The 16,550-nt window shown below is 43.1% G+C and overlaps 1 protein-coding gene across 3 annotated transcripts in view; it reads right to left on the reverse strand.

Moving 5' to 3' along the window:
- The window catches only part of LOC126336123 (protein gooseberry-neuro-like), a 364,226-nt gene that overhangs the window by 66,534 nt on the left and 281,142 nt on the right, over positions 1 to 16,550 (reverse strand). For all 3 annotated transcript variants that reach the window (XM_049999612.1, XM_049999611.1, XM_049999613.1), the window contains exon 4: positions 893 to 1,083. In XM_049999612.1, coding sequence (XP_049855569.1) covers positions 893 to 1,083 — 191 coding nt within the window. The remainder of the gene's footprint in view (positions 1 to 892; positions 1,084 to 16,550) is intronic.

The following is a 16,550-nucleotide window of genomic DNA, read 5'->3' on the forward strand; positions in this document are numbered from 1 at the left end:
AATGTGCATTCACCGCGATGTCGCCAAACACGGATGCGACCATCATGATGCTGTTAACAGAACCTGGATTCATCCGAAAAAATGACGTTTTGCCATTTGTGCACTCAGGTTCGTCGTTGAGTACACCATCGCAGGCGTTCCTGTCTCCGATGCAGCGTCAAGGGTATCCGCAGCCATGGTCTCCGAGCTGATAGTTCATGCCGCTGCAAACGCCGTCGAACTGTTCATGCAGATGGTTGTTGTCTTGCAAACGTCCCCATCTGTTGACTCAGGGATCGAGACGTGGCTGCACGATCCGTTACAGCCATGCGGATAAGGTGTCTGTCATCTCGACTGCTAGTGATACGAGGCCGTTGGGATCCAGCACGGGGTTCCGTATTACCCTCCTGAACCCACCGATTCCATATTCTGCTAACAGTCATTGGATCTCGACGAACGCGAGCAGCAATGTCGTGATACGATAAACCACAATCGCTTTAGGCTACAATCCGACTTTTGTAAAGGTCGGAAACGTGATGGCACGCATTTCTCCTGCTTACACGAGGCATCCCAACAACGTTTCACCAGGCAACGCCGGTCAACTGCTGTTTGTGTGTGAGAAATCGGTTGGAAACTTTCCTCATGTCAGCACGTTGTAGGTGTCGCCACCGGCGCCAACCTTGTGGGAATGCTCTGAAAAGCTAATCGTTTGCATATCACAGCATCTTCTTCCTGCCCGTTAAATTTCGCGTCTTTAGCACGTCGTCTTCGTGGTGTGGCAATTTTAATGGCCAGTAGTGTATTTGGTATACTAGAATGAAATGCATAAAATCAGTCGTAACAGTGTAAGAACAAGAGGGCGTGTAAGTTTGGCGCAGCTGATTCAGAACGACCAGATGCGCCAGCAAGAAACCTGTATGCGCGCCTCCGAGAGCCCGGTCCTGCGGGCGAGCTCCTCGCGAGTGTAGACGTCTGGGTACTGCGTGCGCTGGAAGGCCCGCTCCAGCGTCTCCAGCTGGTCTCCGGAAAACGTGGTCCGCGACCTCCGCTGCTTGCGCTTCAGTGGGATGCCCGGCTCGGACTCCGTGTCCGAATCACACCGCCCTGAAACAGAAAATCGCTAGTATGCATCATAATTTCATACAGAACGAGGGAAGCTAAAGCCTAATTTACACGACGACACGAGGTTGGAGGCAACTGCGCTACCGGCCACTGCGCATGCGCGCCGAGTGTTTGCGCAACTCGTTGGTGAAACTGAACATTTTCGGCGTGTTCCAACTTCGGCGACACTAGTTGCAAGTTTTGAGGTTAGCCGTGTTCGTAGAGTGTAGACAAACTGAAATACGAAGTGGGGAACGGAGAATAATGTTCGCTTTTTGGATATCTATGCCATAGGTGTTTGTGGGATTTCAGTGGTGCTGATTACAAAAATAAGCAACTTATTGCTGCCACTGAGACTGTCATGTGCGATTGTTATTATGACAATATCTGAGCTGCAGGCAAAATTTGAGTTAGGAGCACATATACAACTGAATTAAGAAAAATACAAGCAAGTGTAATTCTAGCTGTGGCAATGCTCTCGTCTACAAGACTAAAATCCGATTGTTCGAGTTGGCCAACTCTTTGTTAAGAAATATTGTTGAAAGGAGGGAGGGCTAAACAAATTCAAGAAGCTGCATTCTTTATTCAATATTCATATATTTAAAACGTCGCTGCAGTGCTCCCCATTCAAATATGTTAGAATTTTGAAATAGTGCCACTGTTAAGATGTATCTTCAAGAGAGCAGGTTTCAAACCATTCTCTTCTTAATGCGAGCTGCCTCGAGTAATTATTGTTACTAATGTTAATGTTAATAATTATCGGTGTTAATGAAATAGCGTCATCACCAACTAAAACCGTATCTTATAGCGTGCCAAGTGTTCTCGTTTGTAATGCAAGCAATATGATACGTAATTTCAGTTCTGGCGACAGTGCTTCATGCTTTACAGTACCTTTATTCCTTATCGCATAATTAACTCTATTTAGGATAAACGCGAACAGTTCTGGTGGCATTATAAGATAATTAAAAGAACTTCTTGGATCTTCCGTTATAAATGATTTCAGCAAGGATGCTGAGCAACCGAGCTGACGTCTTTTCTTCATTCAGTCACGAATCGAAACACGTTTCTTATTTTTTTCTTATGCAGCTATTCCATGCAACAAGCTTTAACTCCATCACAACTTGTGCGACCTGCAGCTGCCAAAACTTTCATTTCAGCCACAACTCAGGGACCCACAAAACGATGAAACTGAAGTGTATACTGTCTACAGTCATATATGAAACCACTTGCGTGCAACTCATTTCACGCAATGAGTAGCGCAATCCAATGTCATTGTGTAAACTAGGCTTAAGGGGAAAGTACATAAGATGAAATGTACAGGATGCGTCAAAAAGGACTTTACAACTTTGAAAATTCATTCAGATTTATTCGTATGACTGACGGACTTGGTCTTGGTGCCATCTTGAAAGAAAATATTTCAAGTTTTGATTCACGTGGTATGCTAGCACAGAATCACGCCACTGCAAGCGCTAGCTGTAGTTGCAGCGAAGATGGCTGCCCTTACCAGACTCGAGAGTGCTCGCTACGTGTTTTGGTTTGAAGAGTCAGTCTGAAGCAGCTGTGCGACGTAACTTTCGTACAGAGTAGGAAAAATTCTGCCAATAGTCGTACTATTTATGAGTGGCAGGACTATTTCGTTGAAACTGGATGTTTCATAAGTCATAACAGATCCTCAAGTCGTCGCCTTGCGCCTGACAATGTTGTGGAGCAAGTGAGATCGAAGCTTTGTGAACATTCCTACAAAATCGACCCTATGTGCTCCTTGAGAGCTGGATGTCCTACATTTACTGTTTGGCCTACATTAAGAAAAAAGTTGCATCTCAAACCATACTAGTTTACAATGGTGCAGGACTAAAAGACACTGACAGGATTGTCTGTAAGGACTTCTGTGTGGAAATGTTACACCAGTTGGACGAAGATTCCATTGGAAAGTTTATCTTTCACTTAAGTATTAAAGCTAGCAAACACAAGTGTCGAATTTGGGACAGTGAAAGTCCCTGGAATATGAATGTCATAGCTCAAAATGGATTGTGCTTCGTTCATTGAGGAAATGCGATGTTTAAAGACCTTTCTTTTTCCAAAACAAAACTATCAACGGAATAGCGCACTTAGATATGCTGTAAAACCCTTTTAATTCCCCAAGTTGACGTTGATGATCAATAATGCAGTGTAAAGTTTATACAAGATGACACGCCATCACGAAACTCTCCATTGTCTGCTTTCCTGAATTTCTGCTTTCAGGTAATTGTATGGGCCGAGGTGCGCCAATTGCATGGCCCCCACATTCGTCGGATCTGACATTTTTTTGACTTACCACCTTCTCTACCAGAGCTCAGAGCTAGAATCTACGTCGCAATTGGACAGGTCTTACCTGATACGCTGTGCCAAGTTTGTCAATATATCGGCTTCAGATGGCATGTGTGCTATATAACTAATGGATGTCAGTTTAGCTATCAGGGAAAAAACTTAATGTGTTTTGCTATAAAACGATACCACAACCATATCTGTAAGTTAAATGAATAAATCAGTTAGAGTTTTCAAACTCGTTCAGTCCTTTTTGATACACCATTTATATGCATTATCTGATCAAAACCACCATGTAGAGTGGAATTGATCACTAGATGTCATGAGAGGTGGAGCCAACAGCATAAAAGGAGGCAAGGACTATTGAGTTGTCAGCAGAGAAGCCGTAATATAGAATAGTTCAGTTAAAAGAGTTCAGTGACTTTGAACGTGGATTAGTCGTTGGATGTCAGAAGAGTGACAAATCCACCAAGGACATTTCAGTCCTTCAAAAGTGATAAAGTTGACTGTTAGTGATGTGATTGTGAAGTGAAAATGAAAAGGAACAATCACATCTAAACCAAGATCAGTTAGACAGCAACCACCGAACACTGTGGAAAGTGGTTGTAAAAAATCACATAAATCAAGGGAAGAAAACACTTGCGAGTTCCAAAGTTCTACGAGCAGTTCTACGCACAATGACTGGGTGTAGGGAGTTAAAAAAATGGTGGGGTACAGTTTTCGAGCAATTCCTCGTATGGCACCCATTTTTGTAGTCATTGCTAAGCTACACTTGGCGTGATGTGAAGGACGGCGCCACTCGACAGTGTGTGACTGGAAACGAGTCGTCTAGAGTAATGAACCACGCTATAACCTGTGGCAATCTGATGGAAGGCTTTGGGTTTGTTGAATATTTGCCATCATGTGTAGTGCCAACAGTGAAGTAAAGAGGAGGTGGTGTTCAGGTATGGGGGTATTTCCCGTGGTTGGAGTGTGGCACCTTATCGCGCTTAAGAAAAGCCAAATGTGGAAGGCTGTGAACACATTTTACAGTATTGTGTGGTGCCTATAGTAGAGGAACGGTTTGGAGACGAAGATTATATCAGCGTGGCAGTGCAGCCTGTCATAAAGCAGTATGTGTGAGGCAATGGTCTGTGTACAGCAACATTCCTGAAAAGGACTGACCAACCAGAGTCACGACCTGAATCCAATGGGAAACTTTTAGGGTAAGTTAGAATGTCCATTTCGCTCCAGGCAACAGCGTCCAACATCACTATTTTCTCAGGTTTTGGTTCTTGAGGAAGAATGGGATGCCATTCGTCCACGGACATTCAGCCAACTCACTGAAAGTGTCTCCAGAAGAATTCATTCCTTAATAAAGGCGGGGGGTGGACGCACCCAATGTTAATGTCCACTAATAGGTGTCTGGATATTTTTAATCAGGTAGTATATTCAATTACATTCAGATGTTCCACATTAAGATGTCTATCAGTTTAAAAAGTTGAGGCATAACATGCTGTCACTATTCGAGACTTCATCACTACAACGTTTTCGTCTTGTTATTGCATTAGCTGAACGAGTTGGCGTAGTAGTTAGCACACTGGACTCGCATTCAGTACGATGTTTCGAATCCCTATCCGGCCATCCAGATTTATTTTTCCCGTGAATTCCCTAAATCGCTGAAGGCAAATGCTGGTATGGTTCCATTGAAATCTAATCCGAACTTGTGCACCAATGACCTCATTGTCGACTGGACGTCAAATTCTTAGCTTCTTACTGCGATCTTCTCCAGGATCATTCACTTTGTGTGTTCCATCTATCTCTACAGACGGCCCAGAAGAAACAAATACATTTAGGTGGTGAAGAATCCTATTAGCTGCTCGCTCCACATGAAGAAAATGCAATAATCTGTCCTCGCTCGCTCATTGCCAACTTGCGATTCACCTCTGCTTATGAGCTACACTCTTAACACGGCTTAAAAATAGTAATAAGGTTTTAGTGAATTTAGTGAAGTAATAGTACAGACTGTTTCAAGCTGAATGTGATCGTTCCAGGAAAGGCATTAACATTTTCAGCAATAGCATCTTTGCGTTGAGAAAGCTGACATGCATTGTTTCAGAATTGGCGGAAATACACTCCTGGACATGGAAAAAAGAACACATTGACACCGGTGTGACAGACCCACCATACTTGCGCCGGACACTGCGAGAAGGCTGTAAAAGCAATGATCACACGCACGGCACAGCGGACACACCAGGAACCGCGGTGTTGGCCGTCGAATGGCGCTAGCTGCGCAGCATTTGTGCACCGCCGCCGTCAGTGTCAGCCAGTTTGCCGTGGCATACGGAGCTCCATCGCAGTCTTTAACACTGGTAGCATGCCGCGACAGCGTGGACGTGAACCGTATGTGCAGCTGACGGACTTTGAGCGAGGGCGTATAGTGGGCATGCGGGAGGCCGGGTGGACGTACCGCCGAATTGCTCAACACGTGGAGCGTGAGGTCTCCACAGTACATCGATGTTGTCGCCAGTGGTCGGCGGAAGGTGCACGTGCCCGTCGACCTGGGACCGGACCGCAGCGACGCACGGATGCACGCCAAGACCGTAGGATCGTACGCAGTGCCGTAGGGGACCGCACCGCCACTTCCCAGCAAATTAGGGACACTGTTGCTCCTGGGGTACCGGCGAGGACCATTCGCAACCGTCTCCATGAAGCTGGGCTACGGTCCCGCACACCGTTAGGCCGTCTTCCGCTCACGCCCCAACATCGTGCAGCCCGCCTCCAGTGGTGTCGCGACAGGCGTGAATGGAGGGACGAATGGAGACGTGTCGTCTTCAGCGATAAGAGTCGCTTCTGCCTTGGTGCCAATGATGGTCGTATGCGTGTTTGGCGCCGTGCAGGTGAGCGCCACAATCAGGACTGCATACGACCGAGGCACACAGGGCCAACACCCGGCATCATGGTGTGGGGAGTGATCTCCTACACTGGCCGTACACCTCTGGTAATCGTCGAGGGGACACTGAAGTGTGCACGGTACATCCAAACCGTCATCGAACCCATCGTTCTACCATTCCTAGACCGGCAAGGGAACTTGCTGTTCCAACAGGACAATGCACGTCCGCATGTAGCCCGTGCCACCCAACGTGCTCTAGAAGGTGTAAGTCAACTACCCTGGCCAGCAAGATCTCCGGATCTGTCCGCCATTGAGCATGTTTGGGACTGGATGAAGCGTCGGCTCACGCGGTCTGCACGTCCAGCACGAACGCTGGTCCAACTCATTCGCCAGGTGGAAAATGCATGGCAAGCCGTTCCACAGGACTACCTCCAGCATCTCTACGATAGTCTCCATGGGAGAATAGCAGCCTGCATTGCTGCGAAAGGTGGATATACACTGTACTAGTGCCGACATTGTGCATGTTCTGTTGCCTGTGTCTATGTGCCTGTGGTTCTGTCAGTGTGATTATGTGATGTATCGGACCCCAGGAATGTGTCAATAAAGTTTCCCCTTCCTGGGACAATGAATTCACGGTGTTCTTTTTTCAGTTTCCAGGAGTGTAGTTAAGTGCCTAGATAAGAGGAGGGCCACGTAACCTTCCCGTATTTTAGTGGTCTAATTCCTCATATTGTATTTGATATTACACAGCTTGAATGCAGTACATAATTTTAGTATGATCGCTTCTGGCTCATGTAGTAGGCCCAAAATAAATTTCTAAGTAGATCAGTATAAAACAAAAGGAAAGGCCTCGGTAACAGAACATAGTCCATACCAGAGCATAGTCCGCATCTCTCTAATATCACCGGCAGGTACACCGACCTTAACTTTCCCAAACAATCGGTGATGCGCCACCAACTTTGCCACATATCATCATTCCAGCAGACATATTGGTGATGTTTAGAATTTAATCAACCATATTGGTGTAACGTCTGGTGATTAGGAACTTTATGTGACCACCTCCTCATCTCCCTACCGCTTCACAGCCAAATATTGTCGAGTCAGAACAGTGGTGAACAGTCGGATACAGGAAACAATAATAACGTTTGAAAACCAATGTTACATGATTAGATTCAACGAAGAACATTGCAAATACTACGATGAAAACTCCTAGAGCAGTTGTGGCCTAAATGACAGCAGAACTAGTTCAGTATCTCGGTCTAGTTCAGAAGTTACAGTGAGAATCGAACTGAAAAAAAACCTGATCATCCCCAATTCCATGGCGTCCCACAAACCTTTGTTTGATCTTAAGCGCCAGTTACACGCAGTTGGCGCCGGCCGCGGTGGCCATGCTGTTCTAGGCGCTTCAGTCCGGAACCGCGAGGCTGCTACGGTCGCAGGTTCGAATCCTGCCTCGGGCATGGATGTGTGTGATGTCCTTAGGTTAGTTAGGTTTAAGTAGTTCTAAGTTCGAGGGGACTGATGACCTAAGATGTTAAGTCCCATAGTGCTCAGAGCCATTTGAACACGCAGTTGGCGTTGAAACATGTATTAGACGTATAAGCAGTAAATGGTCTAATTATAATTGTAGATCACGTTTACACGGTGCACATCCAAAGGATAAACTAACTGACTATTTTTCCCGCTCAGCTTGGAGATGGTACTTCGTCACCAATTTCAGCATCATGGGATTTCGTTTGATTTACAGTTACTTTACAGAGATGAATTACAACAGATAATTGTGCAGACTCTTCTTGTGATCCTTCCTCATTCAAAAATAATAATGGCTTCTCATCAGGGATGCTGCCGTGCGATGTAGACACTGGTCTCACATTTGGAAGGCGCTGGGTCGAGCTCAGGGCCGACTATACAGATTAGGTTTTCCTTGCCTTAACTAAATCCATTACACCAAATTATGGGATGCTTCCTCTGAAGAGAATACGGGCTGTTTCCTTCCCCATCCTTGTCCTATCCGAGTTTGTACTCCGCCTGTGAAGATCTCGTCGGCGAGGGGATATTGAAGCCTAATCTTCCTTTTTTTTTCTTTCAGAGTATCTCGCTTCCTAGATGATAGTGCCCACAACTCACCGTTTGGCTGCAATTTTACATAGAATCTACCCTCCCCCATTTGATGACCCGACTGCGAAGTTATCTACAGTCTGTGATTTTTTTACGTAGAGAATTCGTGGCCGAAGGCTCCACCGCACGACGAGCAGTACAAAATTGCACTCCAAACAACACGCGGAGTGTATCCAACCATTCCGGAGTGAATTGTAGTACTATACACCCATTTAGCGAAAAATTACCCCAGTGCGATAGATTGTAGTTGCTTCAGCGCCGTACTAACAATTCCTGTCAAAATGTTTACGTGATTTTGATATATTTGGAATACACAAAGAACCACAGAGGAAGACTGCACTGTGCTTCCTTCTCTAGATTGTCGCACAGTTGACAAAATGATAGATATCGAAGTAGACGACAGAGGGATAGAGAAACAATTAAAATCGCTCAAAAGAGGAAAGGCCGCTAATCCTGATGGAATACCAGTTCGATTTTACACAGAGTACGCGAAGGAACTTGCCCCCTTCTTGCAGCGGTGTACCGTAGGTCTCTAGAAGAGCGAAGCGTTCCAAAGGATTGGAAAAGGGCACAGGTCATCCCCGTTTTCAAGAAGGGACGTCGAACAGATGTGCACAACTATAGACCTATATCTCTAACGTCGATCAGTTGTAGAATTTTGGAACACGTATTATGTTCGAGTATAATGTCTTTTCTGGAGACTAGAAATCTACTCTGTAGGAATCAGCATGGGTTTCGAAAAAGACGGTCGTGTGAAACCCAGCTCGCGCTATTCGTCCACGAGACTCAGAGGGCCTTAGACACGGGTTCACAGGTAGGTGCCGTGTTTCTTGAATTCCGCAAGGCGTTTGACACAGTTCCCCACAGTCGTTTAATGAACAAAGTAAGAGCATACTGACTATCGGATCAATTGTGTGATTGGATTGAGGAGTTCCCAGATAACAGAACGCAGCATGTCATTCTCAATGGAGAGAAGTCTTCCGAAGTAAGAGTGATTTCAGGTGTGCCGCAGGGGAGTGTCATAGGACCGTTGCTATTCACAATATACATAAATGACCTGGTGGATGACATCGGAAGTTCACTGAGGCTTTTTGCAGATGATGCTGTGGTGTATCGAGAGGTTGCAACAATGGAAAATTGTACTGAAATGCAGGAGGATCTGCAGCGAATTGACGCATGGTGCACGGAATGGCAATTGAATCTCAATGTAGACAAGTGTAATGTGATGCGAATACATAGAAAGATAGGTCCCTTATCATTTAGCTACAAAATAGCAGGTCAGCAACTGGAAGCAGTTAATTCCGTAAATTATCTGGGAGTACTCATTAGCAGTGATTTAAAATGGAATGATCATATAAAGTTGATCGTCGGTAAAGCAGATGCCAGACTGAGATTCATTGGAAGAATCCTAAAGAAATGCAATCCGACAACAAAGGAAGTAGGTTACAGTACGCTTGTTCGCCCAATGCTTGAATACTGCTCAGCAGTGTGGGATCCGCACCAGGTAAGGTTGATAGAAGAGATAGAGAGGATCCAACGGAGAGCAGCGCGCTTCGTTACAGGATCATTTAGTAATTGCGAAAGCGTTACGGAGATGATAGATAAACTCCAGTGGAAGACTCTGCAGGAGAGACGCTCAGTAGCTCGGTACGGGCTTTTGTTAAAGTTTCGAGAACATACCTTCACCGAAGAGTCAAGCAGTATATTGCTCCCTCCTACGTATATCTCGCGAAGAGACCATGAGGATAAAATCAGAGAGATTAGAGCCCACACAGAAGCATACCGACAATCCTTCTTTCCACGTACAATATGAGACTGGAATAGAAGGGAGAACCGATAGAGGTACTCAGGGTACCCTCCGCCACACACCGTCAGGTGGCTTGCGGAGTATGGATGTAGATGTAGATGTAGATATTTTGAAAAATGTGTGTAACTTTTGAAACTTCCTAGTAGATCAAAGCTGTGTATTGGATCAATACTAGAACAAGGAAAATTTAGATAGTGGAGGACAGGTATTGGCCTATTTAAAACTGTGAGGAAGGGTTGTGAATATTTCTTGAATAGGTATGTCAGTAAGAAAGGCAAGGTTCTGGATTCGAGTTCCGATCCAGCACGCAGTTCTGATCTGTTGGGAAGTTTCAAATGAGTGCACATTCCGCTGAAGAGTGCCAGATGCATTCTGGCAAGTAAATTTTATTTTTTCTGTTCTTTAGGTGGACTGAGTAATGCACCAGGCAGCATATTACGCAGCATCACTGTAAGTGGTAAAATATTTTCTCCGAGAAAAGAGATACTCTATCAGTTCCTGCTGCTTTCCAAATCTGAGCGAGTAATGGAACCAATGTCTGTTGTTTATGCAGATGCACTTCAGGAAGACGTGCGTACTTGCGACTCCGGAGGGGGAGGAGAGGTGGGGGGGATAGGGGGAAGTATCTCGGAGGGGGCTGTGCCAAATTTGTTTATTTACAGAATCTTGTTGATAAGATAATTATAATTGAATTCTTAGAGGACTAGGTTGTTGAATAATGCAGTTGTTGCAATATCTCTATTCCTGCCACTTCGTTTTAGTGTTTGTACTCGAATGTCTTTAGTTTCGATAGATCAGTTTCGAGAAGCGTATTTAATATATTTACGGAGATGGTACAGACTGAATGACGCCTACCCGTAAGCGATTTTGTGATTCTTTCTGATGCTCTTGATACTTAACCGTAACATTTCCATTAATGTAATCCATATAAACTACTTATTGAAGAGTGAAAATCCTTGTACATGTAAAACAACGTACAAAGTAACGATTCAACAATGAAAATGTATTACAACCAATATATCGGAAATAAACTGCTATGTACCTCCCAATAAACCTGATTTACTTATATATTCGTTACTCTGCACCCCAGTCTGTGAAGTACAATAAAAGCTGTTCACTTATCTCCTACTTCTGCGAAATATTTTATCTTGGAAAGTGATGTAAATATGCTGTTAGTGTCTCATTAAACATATGCAGCTTGGTGTAACACCTATGAAATAGTTTCATTTCTGATTTTGTTCAGTTAGAACTGTCCTTATTCCGGTGATTGATTGGGTTACACTGACCCATCTGGTCATTGTTATGTGAGGGCAGTGTGACTATTTGATTAGGTGAAAACGAATTATCGAAACCTGTAACACATCAAAAGTTATTTGAGATTATTCTAGGCACCCCGTACTTCGTACATGATCTTCCTCTCTGTCCTTACGTATCTACAGAAACCTACAGATGAGTACCAAACCAGAGGCAAGTGCTCTCGCGAAAATCTTCAATATCCTGTTGTAAGTAGGCCAATTTCTGTGAAAAGGAAACGTTTAATATGTAGCTACTACAAGTTTTGTTTGGCGACAATGAGAATTGTGAGACATTACACACTATGCAAGATGAGATGTAGCTATACTTTCACATATTCAAATGGGAAACATTTTATTTAATCTCATGACATCTTTACAATATTTTGGTGTGCGGGGGTAGAAAGAAACAGCGGTGCGTCCTGCCCTATTCATCTGTACAGTGACAGAGGTCAAAAGCGTAAGAATACTCTCTCAACCCACTCTCTGTCTCATTAATCTCGACTATAATTGATTTCCGATCAACACAGAGGGGTCTATCACCTCCAAAATACCGGCCTCGCCCACATGGGTACGCCTAAAGAGAACGTTGGCGCTTCGAGCTCCACGCTACGGAGGTGTGACCCTTAAATTTCCCGTCTGACATTTCAAATATAACGACGCGTCAGTCGTATAGCAGAGAACTTTTAGTGAGCCCGCTCCTCTGTCTAGTACTGGGCAGGGTTTATCTCTGAGTATTAGTTATAGCAGTGTTTGCTCGTAAACATGAATTGGAAGCGGGCAGTCCCCCTCAGAGGTATTAGAAACCTGGCAAGCACATGCTGAATACTAATGTATGTCGTAAGAAGAATTCATTGGTAGATGAACTCCTAATGAAGAGCCTTCCTGTCAAAGTTTTCCAAATTAGTATTTTTATTATGTCCTCCAGGCTACTGCCACCGGTATTATTAATTTTTAATCTTTAGCAGATTTCACGAAACATCAGACGATATTAATATATACGGTAAATAGTGGTAAAAAATCACGAACAACTGCTCTGTGTAAATGCTGTAGATAAGAAAAGGGATAGTCCGCTACGAGAGGAAATAACATGGCATGTAAACAAGAGAAACTAGAAAAAGTTAAGAAAGAAATGCGAAAAAACTAGGAAAAATAATAGTTTCTTGGAAATGTGGTTTGACATAAAGGTAAAATAAATACAGCTGCATAGAACTGGGAACTATAGGTTAAAGAATATAAATGCACCCGTTTAGCACGGAGGAGAGATCAGAGAAATGAGAGGACGGTCGGAAACCTGTATGAGAAGGGATGTATTTTCAGTAGGTCTACTGAAGAAGAAATCAATCAAATGGTGAAGGACTTAGAAAAATGAATAATTATAATTCACACTAATGTTACGAAATTATACGCAAAAAGTGCGTCACTATCTCCGGATAAAGCTTCAACTGTCTTTACGAAAAGATTATAGACTGTGATTTTTACATTAAAAATGGTTTTCACCGTGTTATTAGAATTAGAAAGAAAGGGACAGAATAACAAATAAAACTTTATCGTCAGTGTACAAAAAGTAACGACTTCGACAATTCAGCAACCAGGGGTTGGGAAGATGGTAAAATATTAACTGACTTTATCATGCCTACTGGTTAATTTAAATGTTGAAGAGGGAGAAAATAGTACTGAACATAAAAGAAAGAAAGGAGAACGTAGAAGAATTACAGGCTACATAGCAAAAAATTGTTCAAATGGCTCTGAGCACTATGGGACTTAAACTTCTGAGGTCATCAGTCCCCTAGAACTTAGAACTATTTAAACCTAACTAACCTAAAGACAACACATAAATCCATGCCCGAGGCAGGGTTCGAACCTGCAACCGTAGCAGTCGCGCGGTTGCGGACTGAAGCGCCTAGAACCGCTCGGCCACCGCAGCCGGCTGCTACTTGGCACAGAATCTGGTGTAAGATTTTTTAAAAGGAAGTTAAACTGCCCTTGAGAGAAAGAAATCCCTAAAAAAAAAATCAGCTACACGTTGGTAAAAGTGAAGAAATTAAGCTACAACTACGCGAAATTACTCTTTACATTTGAAACGTGGACCAGGAAGTTTCCATCAACGATACAAATTTATTTATAAAATTTAGTAATAATAGAGAAAGAAGCTTATAAAACTGTCTGGAGCACGACATCGTCCAGGATTGCAACTGAACCTAGCGAAAATCAGCAAAGCAGGATGTTATTTAATCATCCGCAGCGTGGTACTGTAAAAGGAATTTTACAGAGTAATATGAGAGATCAACTACTAACGTTCAATGTGCGAGACGCCTGGACTCTGTGCCAAAATCCGTTTAGTGGGACGTGCGCCTGTACACCTAGAAATAGTTAATTTGCCCGTCGAAGAGGCAGCAGAGGTTAAAAAGTTAGGAAAAGGCAAAATTAGCAACATTTAACGGGCACCATTGTGAATACTTCAAACACGCAAAAATTTACGAAGTATTGAGGAAAGAAGGACGATTGCAAAAAAACGTAGAGCCTTGGGTTGCAAAATTAAAAGTAACGCTGGGAGAGAAAAATCTCCCTAGCACACCAGGAATTCAAACCCTACATTAATAATCAGGAAGAAAAATAGGACAGACATATTGCTATAAAAAGTTCTAAAAATGAGAGAGAGAGAGAGAAAGGCAGAGTTTGAGAGAGAGAGAGAGAGAGAGAGAGAGAGAGAGAGAGAGTAGGCGTATATAATGTGCATAAAACACCTGAGACGAAACATTTGAAGAAATTGGATTATTTGAGTTGTTCACTTAGCTGCTATTCATCACCTTCAGAATTCTGCTTTTCTCCACGTCTACTAATCTTGATCGACACTTTATTTATTTCTTTATCTGTAGTTGTCACTAGTCTACCTGTTTCTGCATTTTTCCCTGCTGTTGTTCCTTGAGTGAACTTGGAACACCTCTCAGAGTGTTCTTAGCTATTCTTCTATGGCTTATCTTCAGCAAACGAATTGCCATGTGCGCTAGCTTTATCTCTTATACGGTACTTATATGGACATGTCCATCATTTCGTTTGGATAATTAAAGAAGTAGTCTTATGGAATGATTTCAGTAGGTGTACTTTTAGCCATTTTTTGCCTATAGATTTCAGTAGCTCTGTTTCAAATATTCGTGTATTTCACTCGAGAAATCTGTTCAGTATTTCTTAGAGCAAGATTGAATTTGACTGGATTGTCCACTTTTGTATACTTTACTATTAAAAGAATAGAACGTACTACAAATGCGGCTGAGAACAGGATGAGTGAATCAGGTGTACTTTCCCTGTTGTTCGTGGTGTTTTGCAGGAGCAAGTAGTTGTTAGTGTAGTATAGCGGTTTTCATCCTTACTTGACTCAGCATCCCCTTGCTGCCTTGGAATGGCGGCCAACGTTCTTCAACCTCTCCAGACCCCACCACATCTCCCAGCCAGCGCGGAGCCAACGAGATATTAGGGCCCTGTCGGGTGCATCACAGCACGTGACACTACAGTTACTAAGAATTTCAGCGAGTTACTATTTGACGACACTTTCATACTTCGTAGCTGCGCGTTTAAATAGAGTCAGGCGCTCGATAACACAGGCACTCGATAACAAGTGCCAAAGTTTAAGAGTTCTGTGAGTATCTTTTCATTCATATACTGGTTTCCCGCCTGGCCCCGGACGTAGCTGAGTGTTCACGACGCATGTCGGACAAGGAAGCTAATGTGACGTCACAAGTTCGTTGTAGGGCCCCGGCCCCCGTCACCTCTAGTAATGCAGTCATAGATTATCTTGCATATGTTGCCATAACTGCAGCCGAAAAATGGAAAAAAGCTATTAATAGCAACTCAGTACTAAATAAATTAAATTTACTTGTTCCCAAAAAACATTTTTAATCATATCGATGAAGTTTTTCGACGATGTGTACGTAAAACTAAATCATTGGTTTTATAATGATAAAACAGGAGATTAGCTTCAGTTATGAAAAAGGGCTGAAGAGGCACTCTATCAAGCTCACTAACTAACAGATAAGTAACGTATAGTTACAATAATAATTAAGTTGTAACATATTTTGTTGAAAGAATGAATGTTCAACGTAAAAACGAAAATGGAAGGTAGACATTAATCATTAATGGTTGGAAAATTAATACAGAATGCAAGTAGAATCAAATTTGTATAAGTGATAATATTTTACTATAGTCACGAGTGTTTAACTTGTTACAGAAAATCAAAACTATTGGATTTCACTGTCATATATTATGCTACCAATAGTTAGGAATTTAAATTCATGTACATTTTTGGATATTAGTAGGCCTAGCTGAAGGATTATCATGCTAAAGGGGATACACGCCTATTTTGCGTAAATTGGGCTTTCTAATTAGTTAGATGGTATGAGAACGGGGCTTTTACATACTAAAAGGGCTATCTCCAGTCATGGCTGCTGTAGGCGCTACGAAGCCCAGTAGACGGCATGAGAGGTAATTGCAAGGACTTGGGCTAAGTGCAGTATGTTTTACACGAGTTGGGTATACTGGCATAGGGAATATACACTTGCACTTGCTCCTGCTGTTTTGTAGCCTGTCACATGTCTTCATTGGCGGTGTAATGGATAGTGAAAACAATATGAGTAATTCAACAAAGGGAAGTAACAGGAAAAGTAGTAACTCCAAAAAAACGTGAATGTGAGTTAAGATTGAGTGATAAATGTTATCGTACACAGTGTGGAAAAGAAATACCCATAAAAATTAAATCAAACAGTGATGTAGGTTTTGAGGTTATATTGTTTTCTAGTTCTAGGCTTCTGCCACCGTTTACATCCGGAAAATGTGTTATTGTCTGGCACTGTCTTTTCATATTCCGTGTAACTGTTCAAATGGTTCAAATGGCTCTCAGCACTACGGGACTTAACGTCTGAGGTCATCAGTCCCCTAGACTTAGAGCTACTTAAACCTAACTAACATAAGGACATCACACACATCCATTCCCGAGGCAGGATTCGAAACTGCGACCGTAGCAGCAGCACGGATCCAGACTGAAGCGCCTAGAGCCGCACGGCCACATAGACCGGCCGTGTAA

Source organism: Schistocerca gregaria, chromosome 2, assembly GCF_023897955.1.
Source record: "Schistocerca gregaria isolate iqSchGreg1 chromosome 2, iqSchGreg1.2, whole genome shotgun sequence".
NCBI lineage: Eukaryota > Metazoa > Arthropoda > Insecta > Orthoptera > Acrididae > Schistocerca > Schistocerca gregaria.